Below are 24,653 nucleotides of genomic sequence, written 5' to 3'. Positions count from 1 at the left end.
ATCATTCATGACACTACTGTTAGAATTCAGAATAAGCTTAAAGGTGAATTTATTAGGAAAATCCCATGTAATCTGAACAAATATAATGTACATGACTCACAGGAAACTGATCAAAGAGGAAGCCAGTAAAAGAAGAAAACAGATGGCTTCACTGATCCAAATAAATGCAGCAAGGTTAGAAATGAGTAATTTCTGAGATACCTGACATGAGAGTTTGATGCTTCATGATAACTTTATACAGTATTTTTATTTTGAAATTTCTATCACCCACTTCTTTTTGTAAGACCCTTAATATTCATCAGGGAACAGGATAGAAGGTTGCATAACAGAGTATAATTCTATTGTTTTCAATTTAGGGTTGGCATAAGAAAACATTCCAGAATAAAGGGTTTACAAAGATATAGTTTTAGTCCCTCCCCCAAGTTTTAGCAGATGTCCTAAATCAGCATGTTCTATTTTCATGAAACTTAAAATTTCTGAAACTTTTAAAATTTTACTTGACCATTAAATCTAAGGCTCTACTTACATTCTCTGTCATCCTTATGATGAACCCTGGGTTCAGATAACTGAGGATGCTTTCTAAGAATCTATATTGGACTTTTATTGCCATTGTTCATTTTTAGAATTTTTCATTTGATAACTACTAAATTTTAATTAAATAAAGGAAGGGAACTGTTTTACCTTTTAATTAGTAAATGACAGCATGAACAACTTGAAAAAAACTAGTTAAGACTCAAAGCTAATAAACTCCTGATGTCAAGGACCAGACTAAATTGTAATTAATTAGGAAATGTTTAACAAAATAAATGAAAATACAACACAGAAAATGTTACTTTTATTTTCTAAGTCACTAAAGTAGTCTGTATGAATCAATTTTTATTTGAGTTTGACATTACTGTTCTAAGAGATTCGTAATTTTAATCCTTCTAAGGCAAGAGTATTTGAGCTTGAGTATTTTTCATTTCAATAATTCCTTAAAATTAATGGGAAAAGATCACATAAACATATTTAGCTACCTCCTCTAAGGGTATTTTGTCACTGGGGAAAAAAAAAACACTTTAGAAAATTACCATCAGACCAATGTTTCTGTATATCTAAGTAAATATATCTAAGCAAATTGAAATGCTGAGTGCTCTAGCAGCACTTTATTTCTATAGACAGTCCTTTCTGCATTTTCACCATGAGTATGGGGAAAACTATACGCCAGCTTTAATTTTCAAGTTTCCAATTTTTAAGATCTATTTCCCCATGTGATATGATTGGGGCAATAAAAGTCCAATATAGATTCTTAGAAACATAGGTGTTTCTGAAAGGCATTATGACATTTCAAAGCACCATTCTCTGAGAGAAAAGACATCCACATTGCTTAAAAACTGGAGCTTACATTTATTCAATTGTCCTGAATTTTCCCATTACCACACTCCTCCAATATTCTCTGTCAACAAAAGTACTGGTGTTTTGTTCTGGATTTTTAATGTGTCTGGATGGATTGTATATAAATACTCAAATGGATATGTCATCTCATCAATTTAGATACTGTCTCTATCTCAATTCATGTCTCTCAGAATCTTTTTAGACAAGTATCTAATATATGAGCTATTCCTCTCCCCAGTTTTATGTTACTTACAATTTTGATAAGTATACCACCTCTAACTAACTTTATTCAAGTCACTGACAAGAATGCAAACTAGAACAGAACCCTGTGATAGTCCACTAAAAATCACTCCCATACCTGGCAAGCAATCTGTTGACATTTATTAAATAGCTTCTGTAAACCAATAACTACATGAGGCACAGAGGATACCAATACAAAGAAAAACAATTCCTAGTCATAAGGCACTAACACTCCAGGGGAGAAACAAACCTAAGAGAACAAATACAAAGGGTTTGAAAATTGGTGAGGAAGGTGAGGGGTGAAGACCACAAAAAACTAAAGAGATCAAAGGTTATGAAGTAGACGTGGATAATCAGAAGAAAGGTATAGAGATGGAAAATGGAGGATTGTGAAGAAAACAAGAAAGGGTTATTTTAGCTAGACTGAACAACAGAGGAATGAGGAGGGGTTACTAATAATATTGTATAAAAAAAAGGCTAAAAAATAGGCTGGGGTCCAAGATATGAAAGACTTTTAAAAAGGAGTTTATATTTAATCCTAGAGCCAATAGATCAGATCTATACTTAAGGAAAATCACTTGGCAACTGAGTGGAAAACAGTCTGAAAGTAAGGAGAGATCTGACAATAGGAAGTAATATGAGGAAGTAGTTTCAATTGTAGAAGGAAGTGGTATTGACAGTATCAACATGATAGCATGGAATGGAGGATAAAAAGTGACTGTCAGATATAAGAGATATAATAAAGATATACAAGAAAAGATATGACTGGTTATATTGGGGTAACAGTGGCCCATTGCTTGAGATCTCAATTCTTTGGGAAAAGTGGGTTACCCATCTGTGGTTGGGATTGTAGAATGTTGACTGTCAAATCCTTCAATACTATTTGGTTACTTTAGGCTCATGACATTTCCTTAATCTAAGTCAGATGGACACAACATTTTTAATGAGCTCCCCTGCTGATTTCTAGCAATCATGGCTTCCAAAATTATCCCCAAATCAATTCAGTTGAAAAATCTGCCAAAAATTTAGCAACAAAGTTCAATAACTCTAGAGAGGTACATTATAGACTACCTCAAACCTCTCATTTCACAAATGAGGAAACTGAGGCTCAAAAGGAATAAGAAAGATCCTTAAGATCTGATATAACAGCTAATATTCAGACTCAGATCATTGATCCAAGTGCTCTGTCTAGTGAACCATGTTGCTTCCCAGCACCTTACTTACTCCTCTGAAAAAGACAAAGGAAAACAAACAAACAAGCAAAGGAAAATAAAACAAAACAGAAACACGGAAGCAATTCCCTGAGAATAATATCTTTGTTATTTTTTTCAATTCAGTGGGTTTTGTTAGGCCTCTAAGGGCCCCTTGTGGAAGTGCTATCTTGTCCTCGGAGACAATGTTCTCAGTCACAAGAAATCATATCAGGATGCAGTATTTCTCCCTCACTACACTGTAAACATGGACATTTAAAGCACCTTAGTGTATATACAAAATCATAGAATAAACACAGCAAGGTCTGTACAACTGTCTCTCTTCAGAGATTAGAGGGTGTATTTCTAGATTCAGTCTTTGTATCTATTAAAGAAGGGATATGGACTAAATGATTTCTAAGTTCCTTTCTACATTGAATGTTCCTTAATTCTAAAGTTTTGGTTTTTGTTTTTTTTTTTTTTTTGGCTGAAGCATTTGGAGTTAGGTGACTTGCCCAGGGTCACACAGCTAGGAAGTGTTAAGTGGTTAAGTGTCTGAGACCAGATTTGAACTCAGGGACTTCTGACTCAGGGCTGGTGCTCTATCCACTGCACCACCTAACTGCCTCTCTTCAGTTTTTGTAAAAGCTATTTTTCTCACATAATTTATGTTTCTTTTTAATATTTATATTACACATAAACACAAACACACATATACGCACACTTATTTTAAATAGTCAAACTTTAGATCAATAGGATCTCTACTTTTTATGGAAAATAAGCAAAGTAGAAAGTGGAGTACATAAACACAGCTGATTTTTGTATTAATAAACATAGTGCTTTTGCCTAGTCAATTACTCCCACATAACAACATCTTTATCCTAACTCATGGGATGGGGAACATCTTTTGAGCTCCCTCAAAGTGCCTATTTAGAAATGAACACTTATATTAGGATGATTTTCATCATCTAAGCTCACATATTAAAGTCACCTCATTGATCCTGAATTATAAAAAAGTGCTTCAGAATGATAAACCTTGGCTTTGACAGAGCAAGAAGAATCTCTTTTCTGTCCTTTCTTGAGCTTCATAAACACAAGTTTTCTATTTATGTGATATTACACAAGCTGTTTATATATCATCATGAAGGAGAGAATCTTGACGTTGCAGGGTGCAATATTTGCAGTCTATTCTTCTCTTCCTCTTTTCCTCCCTCCCTCCTTCTCTCTAGGAGTACCAGTTTTTGGGGGTAGGGCAACAATAACTATGGGAGTGTGCATCTCTGAACCACAAATATCCACCAGGAAGCGATGGGACCTCTTGGCCCTTAAAGCAATGCTTGGAGGGCAGAAGCCTGGGTTTCCGATAAGCTCTGACTCCCACTGAGCAGTCTTATCCTTTTTCATGTAGTGACCAGGGACAAAGATACCAAAAATTACTCACCATTCCTGCCATCATCATATCCTGATCAGCGTCATCTTGCTTTTTCTTTAGTTCCTTTTCTGCTTCTTGTAACTGTTTCAGCATGTCATCCACCTCTTTATCCAAATTTGTAACATCTGCAAAAGTTCTTTCTGCCTCTGCTTTGGTACTGGTAGCATTCTAGGAGCAACACACAAATGTCACCCTCTTTATTTGACCTAAAACATTTTCCTTCTATTCTTCATGAGATGAATAAAGTGTACAATCCTCAATTTTTTTTAGAGTATAATTCACTATGCAATCTTTCATGAAAGCCTTGCACTCTCTGAAACCAAAGAGACGCTTATGCACACTGATTTCCTAAGGAGTTTGAGAGCAGAACACAAAGTTTATTTCTATCTCACTGTCTGCAGCCAAGCCAATAGTGGCTCTGATCATTTATTATAAGAGAAACAGATGGTAGCCCTACAATCTAAGTACCCACAAAAACTGAGTGGCCTAAAGAACAATCAAATAGTCACTTGCTGCACAACAGCGAATAAGGCGCGCTTCCGGTCACCTCTATTTCTTAGCTTTCACAACGACCTTTAAGACAGTGAAACTAAGTCCCACAACAAAGACGCCTCAATGAAAGAATGGCCCTTGCGTGTGGCCCCAACCGCGGGCCCAGCCAGGGCCAGGGCGCTCACTAAAACGGCACCTGGCCGGGCGCTATCTCGTGGAGCGAGGCGCGCACAACTTCGGAAAGGCGCCGCGTGCGTTCTCTCCCTTCCTTCCCGCACCAAGCCCGGGGGAGACGCTATCCCGGCAGAGCGGGGGCTGGGGGTCGCGCTCGGGCCCACGAGGGCAAAGGGCGGATGTTTAGAAGCAAGGGCACGGGCTCGTTCCGGGAAAGGAGAAGAGCGGCACGGAACCCCGCAAGGCCCTGTGCCGGGCGCCTCCGCACCTTCTGCACGGCGCCCGCGATCCGCTCCGCCTCGCGGGCCTTGGCTTTGGCCTCGGACGCGTCGGCGGCCGCGCTGCCCAGGGCCAGCTGCGCTTCCCGCGTCTTCTCGCTGGCCTCGGCGATCGTGCGGTTAATGGCCGGGATCTTCTTTAGGGCTTCCTCGGCTGCCGTCTTGTTGTCATTCACTCGTCTGTCGAAATCTAAGCGGACACAACGGTTACTATCGGGGAGGCAACGCGGCGGCCAAGGACAAACAGGGCATGGCGAGGAGAGCTCGGAAGATGCCCGCGCCCCCCGCGGCGCCTACAAGAGGCAGGGGGCGGGGCACCGAGGCGCAGGCGCAGACAGGCAGGAGCACCAGGGACAGGCCCCGGCTTACCGCTGGGGGGAGGGCGTGCATTGGGAGGGGGCGGGGAGGGAACAGCGGGCGGCAGCTAGCAGAAGACATTTACAAGGACGCTTCCATCTACAAAACTCTGAGCCACGTGAGGGCGGTGGCCCAGTCCAGGAACCCGACAACTCTCCTGGTTCCAGGAGTTTTCTCTTCTACCTTTCAAGTTGCTGAGAATGTCACTGGCTTCTTGCAAGGTGTTTTTCCCCTTCTTAGCAGCCTCCTCGGCCAGAGCCTTGGCCGCGTCGGCGCGGGCCAGGAGTTGGTCAGCTGTCTGTAACAGGGGGGGGGGGGGGGAGAGAGAGACCGCGTGAGGGACGCCAAACCCCGCCCCTCCCGCCGGCCCCGCCCCTCCCGCCGGCCAGCGCTCCCCAGACCGGCCACAGGCGCGGGCGTGGCCCCGGGGCTCACCTGCTGCTCCGCCTTTCCCTTTTCCAGGAGGTCCTTCACTTCAAGCTCCTTGCCTTTCATGTCCTCCCGGAGGTCCTCGTAGTCGCTCAGCTTTTTGTCCATCATTTGGTCCAGGGCCTCTGCTTCCTTCTTTATCTTATTAGCCTCATTCTTCAAAAACCAAAGAAAAACACTCCGTTTGTTTAGAAGGCGAGGACACCGCTGAAGCCTAGTTCCGAACCCCCTGAGCTCACGGTACACCTCTACCCATAACGCGCCGGTCCCGGTCGGAGGGCCAGGCCTTCCCGAAGTAGCTTCAATGACAAAATTGCGGCCCATGAAAATGCCAAGCAATCTCCGGGGGGCGCTAAGGTCTAACTTTAAGCGCGGAGCGTGTGCACCCACCAGGGCATTAACAAGTAGGCTGAAGAGGGTTCAGCTGCACAAGTCTTTGAGATACAGATGGGAATTAGGAGAATGCAGAGACGAAGTCACGCACCGTACGGCTCCATCTCTTTTGATACAGTCAAAAAGCATCCTGACAGGATTTTATTTATTTATTTATTTTTTTGCTAAAGTTTTTGCTAAAATTCTTAGTGGTAGCTTTAATCAGAGCTGATATGTTAAAACACAAATTTACATACTCTCCTATCCAATTCAGTAGCATGTTATAATACGTGGCAGTGGGCTTAGATAGTTGGGGATAAAAAAATAAAAATATAGTTTCCTGCCTTCCAGGAACTTGTACTTCACTGGAGAGTGATGGTGAAACATGATATGCATGAAATAAGTAAGATATATGAAAATGGGCAAAAGAAAAGAGTTAGGTAAAGTGCTTTTTGAGGAGGAAGAGAACGATTTTAGCCAAAAGTGGTGGGAAGGGGTGGGACTCAGAAGTCTACCCAAAACCAACACCTGAACTAAGCCTTAAAACCGGATAAAGATTATACAAATCTATAAATGTGGGAGAGGGAAATAGGCTGTGTTGCCAGAACAAACCTTCCATGTCAGTCATGAAAGTCAAGGTAACTAGCAGAAAGACTGCAGGGTGTCTTTGAGACCGAGGGATTTATTTTTTATTGTCAAGGAATAGGGAACTATTAAAGATGTGTGAGCAGAAAAGTGACCAAGTGATGGACTTGTACCATGAAGAAGTTTATTGTGTTTTAAGTTAGAATGGATTGGAAAGAGAGTAGAGGTGCAAGATCAATTAAGAATCTATAATAGTAGGGCAGACAAGAGTTAATGAAGGCATGAACTAGCATAGTATACATGTTAATGTACAGAAGAGAAGAGAAAGCAAAAGATGTGTGAATGAGTTCACAAAATTTGGCAACTAATTGGATATGTGGAACAAGAGAAAGAGAAGAGTTAAGAATGACTTAAACTTTACAAGCCTGGATGACTTTGATGATACTGATAGAGAACTGCTTTAAAGTCAACAAAAAGGTTTACATGTGTAATTTCCTTTGATCCTCAGAACTACCCAGTGAGATAAGTATTAATATTATTCCCATTTTATAGATGAGGAAATTGAGACTGAGATTAAATGACTTGTCCAAGATCATACATCTACTAAGTATCTGAGACATAATCTAAAGTTAGTTGCACCTGAATCCCAACCCAATAATCTACCTCTGTGCTGGCTTGCTTAAAGGACATTTATAGATAAAAAAGAAATGGGTAAATTTAAAGAGAGGGCAGACTTGGTGAGAAAGAGAGGTTTGATTTCAGACATGTTGCAGTAAAGGTATAGGCAGGACATCCTGGGTGGGCATATAAAGCAAGCCGCTAGAGATTTAGGGAACCTATTTGTTTGGATAAAAGTATTTTGCCTTTGTAAAAGTTTTTGTCACAAAATTAAATGGCTTTTTACTATTCAATAGTAATTATTTAAATGATCTGAAATAGCATTGCTACATTTAAAAATATGATTTAATTTTTTAAATGACTTCAATAAATATTGCTTTTTTTAACAAACTTTGTTTAAGACAGTGTTAGGTGTGAATGACTTTCTAGGAACAGAGAAACTGCAAAATGTTATTATATTTGTAATAATAATTGGGCTCAGTTCTTGGAAGATGTGGCCAATGTGCACAGAGGAAACAAGACAAGAATATTTCTTATGCATCACGGTACTTGATACCCCCCCCCCTTCATATGTATATGTGCATGCACATATGCATGTAGACTCCACACCTCAAGAGCCACAGAATCCACAGGTGTCAGCTGGGCAACACTAGCATAAATCTCAACAGCTTTGTCTCCAGCTCGTTTTGCTTCTTCATGTACTCGGGTAGCCTGTTTCTCTAGATCTCGTGAGAGGTTTTTCGCTTGTTCATATCTAAGGAAGAAAAAATAGAATTTAACTAATAATTGGCACTCTTAAGAGTCTCTGTAATACAATCAACCCACAAACATTTAATTGCTTTCTTGTTAGGTCCTGTGCAAAACTGAAAAAGGCCCCACCTCTTTAAATTAAAGCTGGAGTTTGCCCTCTACTAGGAGGAGGGTAGAGGTAGAAAGACAATATGTTAAGATAAGTACATATGGGGATAGGGACAGACACAGAATTTCACTGGAACAGGGAATTTTCAGGTAAGAGAGTTCCCTCTTCCAAAGCCAATGGCAGTTTCTCTGTTGAGAAATTATAGATGAGGAAAGGAACTGTGCAAAGTACAATGGCAGGAGACAAACTAGCATGCAAGAAGAACAGCAGGCAGGCTGATTTGCATACAACACAGCATTCAAGAGAGGAAAGAGAGTAAGAGTCAAACAGTTTTCAATGACAAATATAGGAGCCAGAATTTTGGCTAAGGGTCCCAGGGCATCACTGAAGCTTTTTAAAGAGGGCAATACTTTAAGAATATCCACTTGGCAGCTACAAGGGAGATGGATTAGATGCAGGGAGAATAATTAGGAGGCCACTGCAATAATCTGGGTGAAAGGTCAGGGTGACTTTGGCCTGTGAAAGAAAGTGATGGAAGTGAAAATAAAGAGTGGATGATGGAGATTCCTGGGAGGGGGAGGGAGTTACCCCTAATAGAAATAGGGAAGTGAGGAGGAAGGGTGGGTTTAAAGAAAAAAACAATGACAGCTACCAGCATTTATTTAGTGTTTCCTCACAACAATCTGGGAGGTAGGTACTATTGTTACTCCCATTTTATATGAGAAAACAACCTGAGAGAGGTTAGGTGACTGCCTCTAGGATATCTAGAGCAGGATTTCAACTCCTGATTTCAAGTCCAAAACTCCAGACAATGCCACATCTACCTGCTTAATAATAAAGATAGCACTTGTTAAGTTTGAGAAAACTTTGGGATAAACTAAAAGGCAAATTTAAAACGTGACTAAAAAAGCAGGAAAAACAGAACAAAAATAACCAGAGGAAACATTTTAACAAATTTCTCTAATCTAATGATACAGTTAGAAAATATTAATAGAACTGGAACAGATTTCAATCTTTGTGAAAGCATCTTCGGCCATTTCAATTGTTCTCAACAAAGTGCCTAGGTACTAGTGAACGTGGTTAGAATACAACTGGCAGAATATAACACAGCCAAATGCCAGTAATCTGTTAAAATTATATTTAATAGTAATACCTAATTAAATTTAAATTTTATCCTATTATTTTAGTTTAAAATTCAGATTACTTTTCTTTTTTTCAATGACCAATATCTGCAGTCCATTATCATATTTTCTTCTTGCCTCCATATCTACTATGGCTATCTCATATATTTCTTTTAATTTATTTTTTAGCAGCTTAAATGCTTTGATTATTTATTCTTTTAACTGGAATTCCAATAAGCAAGCAAGTAGATTGTCTTAGTTCCACTTTCCCTAACGTAACTGTTAACAGGGCATTTCAAAAGCACAAGTAAAAGATTATTCAGAAAATGCTCCAGGTATACCAGAATTTAATTATTTGTTGCATTGTCAGTAAAACACACACACATAAAATCATCATTAAACACTTTTAAATTAGACTCACTTCTTATTAAGTTCTTCAATTTCATTTGCTGTTTGATTCTCTCCAGCCAAAGTCCTTAGGAGTAGATTATAGGCTTCAGTTGATGTATCATTGGCTGTCTTGGCTACCCGTACAATGTCATCAGCTTCTTTTTTATGTCTGTGACAGAAAAAGATAAATAATTCCATAAAAATAGAAGCAGGCATAAGAATGTCCCTGGGGGGGAAAATGCTTATCCCAGCTTCATAAAACATTTCAATAAAACTACTAAAAAGTGTCTCAGACAAAGGTATCATAATGAGAATAAAATGTTAACTTGTATTAGAACAAAAATTTAAGATTATGGTTTTCTTAATGCTATTCCTAGGCTGATTTTACTATCAATCAAACTAAGACAACCCTGCTCCCAAAAATAGTATATTAAGAAAAGTTTCACAAATGAACAGTTATAAACATATCTTTCCAAAATCATCAGTGACTTCAGAGATCATAAGATAACATGACTGAAATATTTATCAGCTAACTCTTAGGTTACATCAGTAAATCCAGATAGGCAAATACATAAATATAAATGGTTAAGATTAGATGCTCATGAAACAAGCAAAATCCCAAAACATCCTATTTTTTTTAAAATCATGTACAGTTAGCAATAACTATGTCTGTCAAAATAAGATAAATTATTACAGGAGCTAAGTTCTTATATTACTTATATATTACATAATTTTGTACCATTATCTAAAAAATATGAACTGGAAACAGAATAATTCTTAATGTTAAAAAAAAAAATCAATGAATTTAGTAAAAACTCCTGAAATACTATAAAATCTCATCAGTCTGGAATTTATAATAATCTGGACAGAAGCTGGTATAAATTTAATTCCTTTAACTAGTTTTGTTGGGTGAAATGATTTCTTTAGAAAATTAACAGTATAAACAAAATAAAACACATATTGGGTTAAATCTCTAAACTTGAGATAAGCTAAATTCAAGGATCCAAAATTAATTCAGAAGCAATGAATTATAATTAAAACAAATTACAAATAAGTCCCCAAAAAGCCCCAAATATTTACCACTTTGTTAGCCTTCTTGAAAATACTGCTTATGTTCCAGAGCTAGATAATGACATTTCTTAAAAATTCTATTCTAAGTAGACTAGCTTTCACATCTTTCAGCCTGATTTACTGAGGCTCTATACCTATGGGAAAAACTACTTCAGTACCCTCTCTCAATGCAAGATGAACTGGATGTCAGGGAAAATGTGTTATCTCAACAATGAAGGTCCCTAAAAAATTTCTTCTGACACTATTATGAGGGATCTGGTTCCTTGTTATTAGTTTTTGTGTGATGGATTTCTTCCTCATTCACAGTCTTCCCTTCCCTCTTTCCCCTCCCTAAAAGCACCTCAGAATCATATAAGTGAACACAAGATTTCCATTGTGAATCTTTGGGTGATTCAACAATTAAGAACTCAATTATACATGAAGAGAAATCCACAAAGAGTTGCATACTACACAGCCAAGAACAAATATATCTGAATTAGAAGTTTCTAAGTTTAGCCATGTTTGAGTCAATGCCCTAAATGCTCCCAAACACTCTGAGTTCTAAGGAAGATATTTTACACTGATTTTACAAAGGAAAGAATAACAGCAACAGTAACAATAATTGTATTGTGTCTAAAGAAAAAAAAATTTAGGAAAGAAATCTAACTTGCTAAAAGTTGGTTACACAGGGGAAAAATATAGAAATGTGAGTGGACAGAAATTAAACTTTGGTGATAAATCTATAAATTACCGTTCAGCAAGTTTACGAGCTTCTTCTGCCAACAGAGTCATGTTGTTAGGATCGCCAATAGAATCTGGTTGGGTAATTGACTGAAAACGAAATAAAACAAAAACTGGACTCACTTTCATAGAAAACTGAACTGTATAAATTTAAATAACAAAAGTGTTTGTAAATGTCAATGTTAAGTATTATTTGGCAACATTTTCACCTTTCCAAAGATTTATATTAGTATATAGAAATGACAAAATCATAAGAGTTCAAAGAAACTTCATAGATAACCCAATTCTTGTACCTCTGAAACATGAGCCTCTTTTCCTTGCAACACATACTCAATAACTATTCACCCAACCTCTGCTTGAATACAGTCAGCAAAGGGAACACAAAGCATCGAGAGATATTCTATTCAATTTTTAGACAGAATTATTAGAAGTTTCCCCGCATATTGAACTGATATCGCTGAATTTTAACTTCTAAATACTACCAGTTCCAAGTTCTCCTTTTTAGGCTCTTCCATACACTAATTCTTCAAATAAGTATTTGATGTCAGTGACTCCAGCCCCATTAAGTCCCTTCTCTAGGCTAAATATCTCTAGTAACTTTGGCTATTCATCATATGAAACAGTTTCCAGTTCCTTTAGCATCTTAATCACACTCCACCAGATATATTTTAGCTTAATGCTCTTCTCAAAATATGGCACACTAAAGTAAATTTAATAATTCATACTGTGATATGACTAGTACAGACTATCATGAGATTAACAATTCTCTTGGTTTTGACACTATTCTTCCGTTCCCTTCTTTCTTCAAGAAGCCCAGACCAAACCCCACCTACCCAGGTTTCACCAGCAATTATCCTTTCCAACTGTGTACCCAAAAGACTGGGACTTGCTATCAATAAATTATCACAAAATCCAAAGGGATCAACAGGTATTTCCAACTTTCCTGAGCCAGAATTCAAACCTGTGGTGTTTTTTCCCAATCAGCAGGGACAATTTTAATTTAATGACTTGTATTTAGTGTTCAATAAATGGTGAGTGTGAGTTAATAAATGCCATTCTATCCTACTCCAACCCATTAGAAAGCAAAAGAAAACTAACTTTGTATCATCTGTTGATTCACATTGAACTTATAAGTCAATTAAAAGAATCAGATCTTCTTTAAATAAAGTGTTGCCTAGCCAGGTCTCTCCTCTCCCATACTTGTATAGTGGATATTTATGGAACCCAAGTACCATTCCTATTTTCACAAAAGGAGAGAAGAATGCTAATTTCTCTGTGGCATAGAAAGAGAAGCCAGCAAAACAAAACAAGGCTTATTTCTTGGATGCTTTATGGGCAATGCTATTAAAGCTCTATTTTCATTATAACAAAAAGGAAGGCTATGTAGAAAAATAAGGAAAAGAGCAATGAGAATGCTGGGCCCATTCTGAAAGGCCTTAGTGGGTGCCCTCACACAAGTTTCTCAACTGCCTGAGGTCTCTCAATTTCTATATCTGTAACACAAAGGGAATTAAGATAGATGACACTCTTTCCTAGGTCCACTCAAGCTCTTAAAGTCTAAAGTTGTGATTATGGAGATCTATAGATAGAAATAAGAGTAAAATTAGCTCATGACTTTCCCCTTCTCCCCCATTAATAAATACATTGCCAGTCCATATGGCGGACATCCCCAGCACAAACTCCAACAGAGAAACTCACCACGTTGGCAATGGCCACTTTTGCTTTCTCCAGTTCTCTGGAAGCGATTTCAATAAGTCTTTCTGTGCTCTCAACTCGAGTGCGGGCTTGCTCAGCTAAATTTCCGGTTTCTTCCACAGTGTTACGGATATTCTGCAAGCGACTGATTTGACTGGACAGGGTATTATTGACCCTCTGGAGGCGATCCATCAGGTTCTGGTCTATATCTACAAATGGATGTGGAGGCAAAGTATATAATTTATTTGAGGGTGGGAGAGATCATTCTAATCAGTATTTTTTCAATTGAATGTAAAGACAATTGTTACCATTTGTTTTTAAAACTTTTGAGTACCAAATTTTCTCCCTTCCTTCCTCCCTAACACCTTCTCATTGAGATAGCAAACAATTCAATATAGATTATACATGTGTAATTGTGCAAAAAACATTTCCATATTATGTTGAGAAAGAAAATATAGACAAAAAAATTAAGGAATATAAAAAAGGAAAGAGGTTTTATGTTTCAATCTGTAGATGGACAGAATTTTTCATCTTAAGTTCTTCAGAGGTGTCTTGGATCAATGTATTACTGAGAATAGCTAAATCACTCACAGCTACTTATCTCACAATATTATTCTTACTTTGTACACAGAACATTTCACTTTGAAATAACTCATGGAAGTCTTTCCAGGCTTTTTATGAGATGATCCTACTCATAATTTCTTTTAGCATAATAGTATCCCAATCATAAGCACACACCACAATTTGTTCAGCCATTTCCCAATTGATGGAGAATTCCAATTCTTTGCCCCCCAAAAAGGGCTGCTATCAATATTTTTGTATATGTATTGTTTTTCCTTTTTGTTTTTGTTTTTAATCTCTTTTGAGATACAAGACCTAGTGATATTTTTAAGTCAAAGGGTATACAGGTCCTTTGGGCATATGTACTACAGAATGGTTCACAAATCAGGTATTCCTCAGAATCATTTTCATTTTCATTTCTCCAATCAGCTCCAATCAGTGAGCGTATTTTTTCATTTGGCTATAGCTAGCTTTGATTACTTCATCTAAAAACTGTTCATATATTTTGATCACTTATCAACTGGGGAATGGCAATAATTATTATAAATTTGACTCAGTGCTCTATGTTTGGGGGAAAAAAAGAAAATTTTTCTTGGTTACTATTGCTAACTATATTCCCTATATTCCTACTACTCCCCGTTTATTCTATTCTTTCTCCTTTCAATTTATCCCTCCTCATGTTTTTTCCCTGACTACCACCTGCTCCCCGCCAACTTGCCCTTCCATCACCCCTCCTTTTACCCCTTTTCCCTACTACTACCTATCCTAATGTGCACTACTATCTATCCTAAGATAGATTTCTATACTCAAATGAGTGCATATGTTATTCCCTTTTTGAGCTAACAATTCTAATGAGTAAGGTTCACTCACTTCATCATCTCTCCCATTTTTCCCTCCACTGTAGAAGATTTTTCTTGCCTCTTTTATGTGAGATGATTCCCCCTCTCTCCCTTTCTCTCACCCCTTCATTTTCCTATTTTAAATGTTATCTCTTCATATTCAACTCACACCTGTGCTCTCGATGTAGATTCCTTCTGACTGCCCTGATAATGAGAAAGCTTTTATGAGTTACAATTATGAATTTCTCCTGTTGTAATGTAAATAGTTTAACCTTATTAAGTCTTTTATAATTCTCTGTCTTGTTTACCTTTTTATGCTTCTGAGTCTTATATTTGAAAGTCAAATTTCCTTTTAACTTTGGTCTTTTCATCAAGAATGCTTGAAAGACCTCTATTTATGAATAAACTATTTGCATTTTTGTTTTTCTTTCTGTGTTATTTATACCTTCTGAATCCAATTCTCCCTGTGCAACAAGAGAACTATTTGATTCTGCACACATATATTGTATCTAGGATATACTGCGATATATTTAATATATATAGGACTGCTTGCCATCTAAGAGAGGGGGTGGAGGGAGAGAGGGGAAAAATCGGAACAGAAGTGAGTGCAATGGATAATGTTGTAAAAATTACCCTGGCATGGGTTCTGTCAATAAAAAGTTATTATAATAAAAAATAAAAAAAATAGAAAATCCTCTATTTTATTGAAAATCCATTTTTTTCTCTCTTGAAATATTATACTCAGTTGGGTATATGATTCTTAGTTGTAATCCTAGAATATCATATTCCAAGTCCTTTGAACCTTTTATATAGAAGCTGCTAAATCCTGTGTTATTCTAATCTCCATAATACTTGACTTGTTTCTTTCTGGCTACTTGAAATATTTTTCCCTGGAACACTGGAATTTGGCTATTAATATTCCTGGGATTTTTCATTTGGGGATTTCTTTCAGAAGTAATGGATGTATTCTTTCAACTTCTATTTTACCCTCTGGTTCTAAAATATCAGGGCAATTTTCTTTGATTACTTCTTGAAAGATGATGCTTAGGTGCATGAGCACTTGCTCCCTCTCTCTTTTCTTTTCTCTCTCTCTCTCTCTCTTTTTGATTACAGCTTTCATGTAGTCCAATAATATTTAAATGATCTCTTCTGGATCTATTTTCCAGTGAGACATTCCATCCTCTCTTCTATTTTTTCATTCTTTTGGTTTTTGGCTTATTAGTTTCTTGCTTTCTCATCAAATTATTAGCTGCCATTTGCTTAATTCTAATTGTTAAAGGAATTATTTTCTTCAGTGAGCTTTTGTACCTCCTTTTTCATTTAGCTAATTCTTATAAAAAGAATTTTCTTCAGTTTATTTTAAAAGAGATTTTTTCTTCAGTTCATTTTTGTGCTTCTTTTTCCATGTGGCCAATTCTGTTTTTCCAAGGCATTTTTCTCTTCATTGGCTTTTATACCTCTTTTACCATTTAGCCCAGTCTGTTTTTCTAAGTGTTATTATCTTCAGTATTTTTGTGTGTGTCTCCTTTACTAAGCTGTTGACTCTTTTTTTCATGGTTTCCTTGTATCACTCTTATTTCTCTTCCCAATTTTTTCTCCACCTCCTTTACTTGATTTTCAAAACCCTTTCTGAGTTCTTCTATGACCTGAGACCAATTCTTATTTTTCTTGAAAGGTTTAGGTGTAGAATTTTGACACTGTTTTCTTCTGAATATGTGTTTTGATCTTCCTTGTCATCATAATAATTTTTGAGAGGCAATTGGGGTTAAGTGTCTTACCTCAGGTCACATTATTAAGAAGTGTTAAGTATCTGAGGTTACATTTGGACTCAGATCCTCCTGACTTCAGGGCTAGTGCTCTATCCACTGTGCCATCTAGCTAACACGATAATAATGTTCTATGATCAGATTTTTTTTTTGTTCTTATTTGCTCATTTTCCAAATCTATTTCTTGACTATTAACTCTTTGCTAAAGTGAAGCTCTGCTTTCAGGATGGAGGGTGCACTGTCTCAGCTTTCAGGGATTTTGCACAGCTGCTTTCAGAGCTACTCCTAGGGAAGTTTTCAGTTCATACAAGGTGGTATGATGTAAGGAGAGGTATATTTACTATTTTCCTGTCCTAAGCTCTGGTCTGTAAGTGACCACAAGCACTCTTTTCTGCTATGGCTGGAACTGTGATGAGGATCCCTGCCCCTCTGTGGTCACAAATTCTGGCAAGCTAATGTTCCTTCTTGTTCTGGGATTGCCACCAGGACTGCAACTTAGATCTGAGTATGGGCAATGCAACAGAGTCCTGCCTCATTGTTAGCAAAAAGCCGCCTGTAAATCTCCTTCTGACCAATTGTTCAACCCTTTTACCATCAATGGCTGCGAGTTCTGAAAGCAGTTGCTGCCACTGATGATTCAGTGGCTTACTCTATGTTCCACTTTCACCCAGGTATGACAGAGCTTTCCTGCTAACATACTAAGTTGTCTTTGGCTGGAAAATTATTTCAATCCATCCTTTTGTGGGTTCTGCTGTTCTAGGAATTTTTTTAATGGCATAATTTTAAAATTTTCAGAGGAGTTCTAGGGAGAGTTCAGGGCAGTTGCTGGCTTTTTTCTACCATTTTGGCTCTGCCATCAGATAATTCTAATAAAAATAATTTTAAAAAATTCACTGAGACACAACTGAGCTGGTATTTCAAAGTGAACAACATCTTACTTTAACTTTTTTATCTTCAAGACCATTCTAAGATATAGCTGCTATCATAAATATAAACATATTAACTAAAGGTATCATCAAGCAATAGGGCACATTCTTCAAGATGATGCAATTCCATCTTGGCAAATCATATGATATTTTAAAATCATTTTAAAATCAATGTTGCATTTTTTTTCCTAATTCTTTTGATTTAATTTTTTCTTTGTGAAATATGTAGTGGTTGGGTTTTTTTTTAAATCTTTGTCTATTAATTTTTGACTCTACAGTAAAACACTTCAACTGAACCCTGAAGAGCATTTCAATCTCTTGTCCTTTTACCCCCAGTCACCTATTATATTACAACTCTCAGATACTTCACCACCGAACTTTTCTATTCTTACTTAAATGCTAATTAATATCACTGGATTAAGTCATACAACTTTTCCTAAGTGGATCCCCTTACAAATTCATACTATCTAATCTCAACTTGGCTCTCACTACATGGCAATCTTTTTATTCTTCCCCAATTGATAATCACAGTGCAAATGTTCTCTTCTCTTTTCCTCCTACACCACTTGCCTTGTATATCCTTTATTTGATTGAAAAAAATGAGATCATCTGTTATCTACCACCTACTTCACTTCTCAAATCACCACTATTCTTCTTTTCTCTAGTTCAGCCTCCTATATATTTCTCTAAAAATATTGCTACCTTCCTTCCAGGCACCTAGCAGTCATTGCTTCAAACTGTCTTCATTAAAAAAGACTGGTGGCCATCTTGTAAGGTAGCCCATTCTACTTCGAGACACAGCTCTAATTATTAGGATGCATTTCTTTACATCATTTCTAAATTTTCCTCTTTGTAACTTGAACCAAATGATTCTAGTTCTGCCTTCTGAGGCTACACAGAAAAATGTAATTTTTCTTTTCCATGAGACTTCCTCCCTCTCATCTCACACAGCTCACCAGTTTTCACATCTTGTCAATTCTATCTCTACAACAGCTCTCAAGTATCCTACTTCAGGCCTCATAACATCTCACCAGGAATAGGACAAGAACTGCCTAACTGATCTCCCTACTTCAGTCTTCCCTCCCGCCAATCCATTCTCCACACAGCTACCAAGTTAATCTTCCCAAAGCACAAGTCTGACCATGGCACATCCCTTTTCAAAAACCTTAGGGGATTTCCTGTTTTGTACAGGATAATACACAAATTCTTCAATTTGGTATATAAAGATCTGCACAATATGGTTAACACCTACCTTTCTAAATATTTCAAATTATTCCCTTTCTCGTAATCTATGTTCCAGCTAAAGTGGTCTCCTAGTTTTTTTTCTCCAAATTAAATATATCTTCTTTTATTATCTTTGTTCCATGGCAGAATTTCATGCCTGAATTGAACCCTTTTCACCTGTCTTTCAGACAGGTCTTTCTGTTCCTTTCTCCTATCCCTCTACTACCCCCACTCCTTTTCTCTCCATCCCTTCAAATGAGAATATGTTTTATTTCCCTCAGTAAATTCTTTGAACACAGGGATTGCTTTATTTTGTCTTAGAATCTCTAACATTTTGCACAGAATAACTATTTAATTAATTCAGTGGGCTGGTTGAAATGAATCAACTTGGTACATATTTCTGGTGTCATAAAGAGTCAAACTGAATAAAAATCTGCCACATAGTACGAATATTAAAAATTTCACATGAAATTGGGGCATACCAAGAGATAAGGATCACAAAGTAAATTGTTTATTTACAATCAGAACTGACTGATAACTTATAATAGCATTATGCTCATACTAGATTTTCTACATTTTAGAGATTTAAAAAAATATGCTGGGCACAGCCAAGATGAACAGTTGTGGGAAATAAAGAACTCTGGGAATTAAAAAAATTTGGTCTCAAAGATTTGAGACCAAATTTTCAGTATAAGTTTCTTACCATATCTTGAAATTGGCAAAAAAAAAAAAAAAAAAAAGTTTACACTATTAGTAGAACCTATCACTATTGAACCTATATAGTGATAGATAGATATTTTATCACACTGCATTACAAACTATTTTATCACACTGCATTACATTTTTACCCTTTAATTTGATTTTAATTTCAAAGCTTTTAATTCTTTAGATTTATCCATCTGCAGGGGTCCTCAAACTTTTTAAATAGGGGGCCAGTTCACTGTCCCTCAGACTGTTGGAGGGCTGGACTATAGTAAAAACAAAAACTTTGTTTTGTGGGCCTTTAAATAAACTTCATAGCCCTGGATGAGGGAGATAAACATCCTCAGCTGCTGCATCTGGCCCACAGGCTGTAGTTTGAGGACCCCTGATCTGGAGACTTGCTAGCCCATGTCAAAAAGGACCAGTGTCTACAACTTACCATATGTAAGCAACAGAAAAGCTAGTATTGATTCATTAATTTTATCTGTTTCTTCAATGCATAGAGAATTTTAAAAAATCAAAACAGAAAGCAGCTATATATACAAAAATATTTATAGCAGGGGTGTGTGTGTGTGTGTGTGTGTGTGTGATGGCGAATGATTGCAAATTGAAGGGATGTCCATCAACTGAAGAATGGCTGAACAAGTTGTAATATATGATTGTTATGGAGTATTATTATGCTATAAGAAATGATAAGCAGGATGTTCTCAGAAAAACTGAGACAAAGTGATATGAGTATAACCAGGAGAGCATTGGGAACAGTAACAATGAAATATATAACCTATATCAAATTGCTTGCCTTTTCAGTGAGGGGAGAAAGGGAGGGAATTTGAAACTTAAATTTTTTTTTTAAATGTTTAAAAAATTTTACACATAATTGGAGAAAAATAAAATATTTTTTAAAAACTTTGACTACTAAATTTATGAAATTCATAATACAATATATTAGCCATGGGTAATAACTAGATTAATCAATTGAACAGGTCCAATGGAAGATACCAATAACACCTACCTTTGATGTCCTGGGCCTCACGTAGTAGGTCCATAACATCTCTCTCAGCTGCCTTCAGTCTGTCCTCAAAAGCTTGATCTGTAACTGTTTCATCTCCAGTTCCAAGGTTTGCTATAATGTTCTCTAACTCCTGGAGCTTCACTCGATGCTCAGCAACCTTAACAAAGTGAAAGAAGAAATGAGGGCACAGATAAAATGCTTACTCAAGCCTGCTCCCAAAAATATTCCTGAAAAGATAGGATTCCAGCTAGTGCTTACTCCTTCCTTAGCAGGTACATAACAGATAAAAACACAGACCAAAATTACATGTAATCTACAACCTACTGGTGTATCATTTTGCCTTTAGCAGGTAGCAGTATGCCAAAAAATTTAGATATTTTTCTACCTTAAGTGGTCCTAGTTTTGTTTTGTTTTTTCTTTTTTCTTTCTTTCTTTATTTTTTAAAAAAAATTTTGCCTGGGTAATTTTTTACAACATTATCCCTTGCACTCACTTTTGTTCCGATTTTTCCCCTTTCTCCCTCCACCCCCTCCCCCAGGTGGCAAGCAGTCCTATACATGTTGAATATGTCGCAGTATATCCTATATACAATATATGTGTGCAGAACCAAACAGTTCTCTTGTTGCACAGGAAGACTGGATTCAGAAGGTAGCGATAATCCGGGAAGAAAAACAAAAATGGAAACAGTTTACACTCATTTCCCAGTCGTTCTTTCTTTGGGTGTAGCTGCTTCTGTCCCTCACTGAGCAACTGAAACTGAGTTAGATCTCTGTGTCAAAGAAATCCACTTCCATCAGAATACATCTTCATACAGTATCGTTGTTGATGTATATAATGATCTCCTGGTTCTGCTCATTTCACTTAGCATCAGTTCATGTAAGTCTCTCCAGGCCTTTCTGAAATCATCCTGCTGGTCATTTCTTACAGAACAATAATATTCCATAACATTCATATAAGGTGGTCCTAGTTTTAAGAAAGCATAACTAAGACTTACTTTATCTTTCACTAGTCTATAACATGCAGGACACTCTTGACAGCCAGGCCAAGACCGATTATAGAAATAATTTTCTTCACACTGGTCACAGCGATTTCCCACAAAACCTTCCTTGCATTCACAACGACCATCATCTTTGCACTGGAGTGAAAGTGACCCCTCAGGGTGACAGTCACATGCTGCAGAGAAAAAGAAGAAAATCACAATCAAAACAGGACTAAGGAAGGAAAAAGTACTCTCTCTAAACTTATCTATTGCTTATCAAGAAACTGCACCATTATCGCAGTCACTGCCTACAAGAGACTTTTTTTTTTTTAAAAAACCAGATTTTAAACAAAATGTCTCCCAGGCAGGTAACACAAAAACTTTTAGAGCAAAAATAAAGTTAGAGCAAAAAGCCCCGTAAGATACATTATTAAATGGTAACCTAGGATGATGAAAATCATTCCATCAAATGCTTTTTACTTGAGCAGTCACCTCTATCCTCATAAATCCTCTGCTTTCAAGGTTTCCTCATTAAGAAGCCAGAAAACCCAAAACAAAATGAAGTTATGGCATGATTTTATGGTATGTTTACTAATGTTATTCCTTGGTTTAAGTCAATAACATTTAACACTCCATAGAAGAAATATACGAATTCAGGAAGCAGAAAACCCTATGTAAACTGGGACTTGATTGCAAGGAACTGTTTATAACAAGGAAAGAAAGATTTTTATAATTAGATCTGCTCTCCCAAAGAATTAGGAGAAACAACTACTATAAACAAATCAACAAAAAAGGTCCAGTGAATATCTAAAGAGAGGTAGATTAATCAAAGGTTTAATTTATTGGATAAAAAGTAAAAACTGTCACCTACAAATATTTAGTAAGACAAATAGAAGAAACAAATAAAACAGATTACAAAGTTAATCTATTAAACTCTCTAGACTACTAAGAATAGGCTATATAATCGTGCATCTACAGATGATCTTAGTAAATTATTGTATCAGAAAGGCAATAAGCCACAGAGGTGGAGACCCATCCAAGACCTGAGATTAGATGCAAAGAATGGGACAAGATGCTTCAAGTGTTGGCCCACCAGTCTCTTACGTTTGCAGCCCTCAGGTCCAAAGCCAAAGTGGTTGGGCTCGCACTGCTCACAGCGCTGGCCAGTGATGCCCGGCTGACATTCACATTGTCCAGTGCGTATGTCACACTGGCCATTGGTGGAACCGAGAGCATGACAGTTACATCTGAAAATGAAACAAAAAACAATCTTGTTTCAGGTAGAAAACAGACTTTGAACAAACAATTTTCTAAATAAAGACAAGAATTGTCCTTCTCTATTATGAAAGGATAAATACCACTGACTAGGAGTTGTTTCCATATGTAAAAAGTAGGATTCAAATTTTAATGAGTCCCATCCAATTTTTTTTTTACCTTAACACAAACTTTGACCTTCACTCTATCAAAGTGACATGTGGACTCTTTCATTTTTCCTTTCTCAATGTTAAGTACAGCTCCCTTAAAAAAAGAAGGTAACATAGCCAATCAATGTGTCTTGTACAGAGTAGAAACTAAATAGACATTGATGGCTCCAATTAAGTATCATTTCTGTATATTCACTTATAAATCATCATCTCTAAAACACAGAAAAAAATGATATAACTAAGGGATGATAATAACAATTAGCATTTATTTTTATCATTTCTTATGATCCTCACAACAATCCTGTGAGGTAAAGGGCTCTTCTTTATCCCCTTTTTATAGATCAGGAAATGAGGCTGAGAGATAAGTGATTTGCTCAAAATTCTATAATCAATAAGTGTTCTAGAACAGGATTTGAACTCGAGTCCTAAATCCAAGCCCAGTGCCTGAATCACTGCACCCCATTGGGTGTGCAAAGGGCTCAGCATTACCTCTCACATCCTTGTCCACTCTGTAGATTATAGAATCCAGGATCACAGATACTGCAATCCCTCTCAGTAACGTGAGGGAGGCATTCACACTGTCCAGTTACTTGATTACAAGTAGTCTGTTGATTCACAGTACCATAAGGATTACAACTACAAGCTGAGAGAGAGAAAAAATTGCAGATTAATTGGAGAAAATGCTGATAAGAGGGCCTACATATAATCTCTTTTATGTGAATATTATATCATCTTCAAAAGACTATTCTCCCCCCCATTTTCTTGCCACATGATTTACTGCTGTGCATGTATTTGCTGCCTACAAATTCTAAACCTATCACAATTTTCAGCTGAAACTGTTTTCAAATCCATATTTGCCACTGATATTTACTAGTGTATAGATACCAGAAAGCATATCTATCAAGTCCCCTAAAGCGCTACTCATCATCCCTTTGGCTTCCCAAATGAAAATACTCCTTACTCCCTCAATTTAGCTACCAGTCACTACCCTTTATTTACTGTCTCCTCCTCTGAAAACTGTAAGGTCCTTGAAGGTAAGGAGGAATGTATTGTTTTTGAATTTGTATGAATTATATTAATTAAATTATAAATTACATATAATACAAAATAGCATATTTTGTATTTGCATAAATTTCCTTTCTTCCCTTCCCTTGATAAATTCATCACAGAGTTGTCCAACACCATTTGTAGACAATGCAATATAATACTCAAGATGACAGGGAAAAGAGACTAAATATTTATATAGCTTTTCCTATGTGTCAAATGCTACGCTAATTGCTTTATAATTTTTGTCTCATTTGATCTCTCAACAACCCTGACAAGTAGACCCTGTTACACCAAGGCTAAAAGCAGCTAAGTGAATTGTCCAAGGTCACATAGCTAATAAGTGTCTGAAGCTGCATTTCAACTCGAGTCCTCCTGACTCTGAGCCAAGCACTGTGTTAATGGCTCCAGAAACTGAATCCCTTGATGTATAATGTCACTAGGTTCTAAGTCAAAAACTATTACCTTTACACTTGTCTGCTGGATTGGGGGCCAGGGGATTCCCAAAAAACCCATCTCTGCAGCGGTCACAATAAAAGCCAGCAGTGTTATAGATGCATTTTAAGCACTCTCCAGTTAATCTGTTACAATTCCCAACCGCATTGGGATCAATGTTGTCACTACATTGACAAAGTCGGCAAAGTCTTGTGGGGCCATTTTCGCCAAGTGGATCTCCAAAGTAGCCATCATCACAAAGTTCACATCTTTTACCTGCAAAGCAAAAAATTCAATATTACAGATTAAAATAAGGACAAAAACAAAGTCACTGGATAATTCTC

At 37.0% G+C, this 24,653-nt stretch overlaps 1 protein-coding gene across 1 annotated transcript in view; it reads right to left on the bottom strand.

Moving 5' to 3' along the window:
- LAMC1 (laminin subunit gamma 1) overlaps positions 1-24,653 on the bottom strand; it is a 140,783-nt gene that overhangs the window by 5,779 nt on the left and 110,351 nt on the right. The window contains exons 14-26 of the mRNA XM_031937014.1: positions 24,340-24,585; positions 23,320-23,473; positions 22,511-22,653; positions 21,422-21,600; positions 20,428-20,584; positions 13,401-13,606; positions 11,713-11,792; positions 9,943-10,080; positions 8,151-8,295; positions 5,973-6,122; positions 5,721-5,835; positions 5,171-5,370; positions 4,246-4,404 (exon numbers count right to left, since the gene is read on the bottom strand). Of these exons, the coding sequence (XP_031792874.1) occupies positions 4,246-4,404; positions 5,171-5,370; positions 5,721-5,835; positions 5,973-6,122; positions 8,151-8,295; positions 9,943-10,080; positions 11,713-11,792; positions 13,401-13,606; positions 20,428-20,584; positions 21,422-21,600; positions 22,511-22,653; positions 23,320-23,473; positions 24,340-24,585 (2,072 nt within the window). The remainder of the gene's footprint in view (positions 1-4,245; positions 4,405-5,170; positions 5,371-5,720; positions 5,836-5,972; positions 6,123-8,150; positions 8,296-9,942; positions 10,081-11,712; positions 11,793-13,400; positions 13,607-20,427; positions 20,585-21,421; positions 21,601-22,510; positions 22,654-23,319; positions 23,474-24,339; positions 24,586-24,653) is intronic.

This window comes from Sarcophilus harrisii, chromosome 4 (assembly GCF_902635505.1).
Source record: "Sarcophilus harrisii chromosome 4, mSarHar1.11, whole genome shotgun sequence".
NCBI classification, from domain to species: Eukaryota; Metazoa; Chordata; class Mammalia; order Dasyuromorphia; family Dasyuridae; genus Sarcophilus; species Sarcophilus harrisii.
This window is presented reverse-complemented; position numbering and strand designations above follow the sequence as displayed.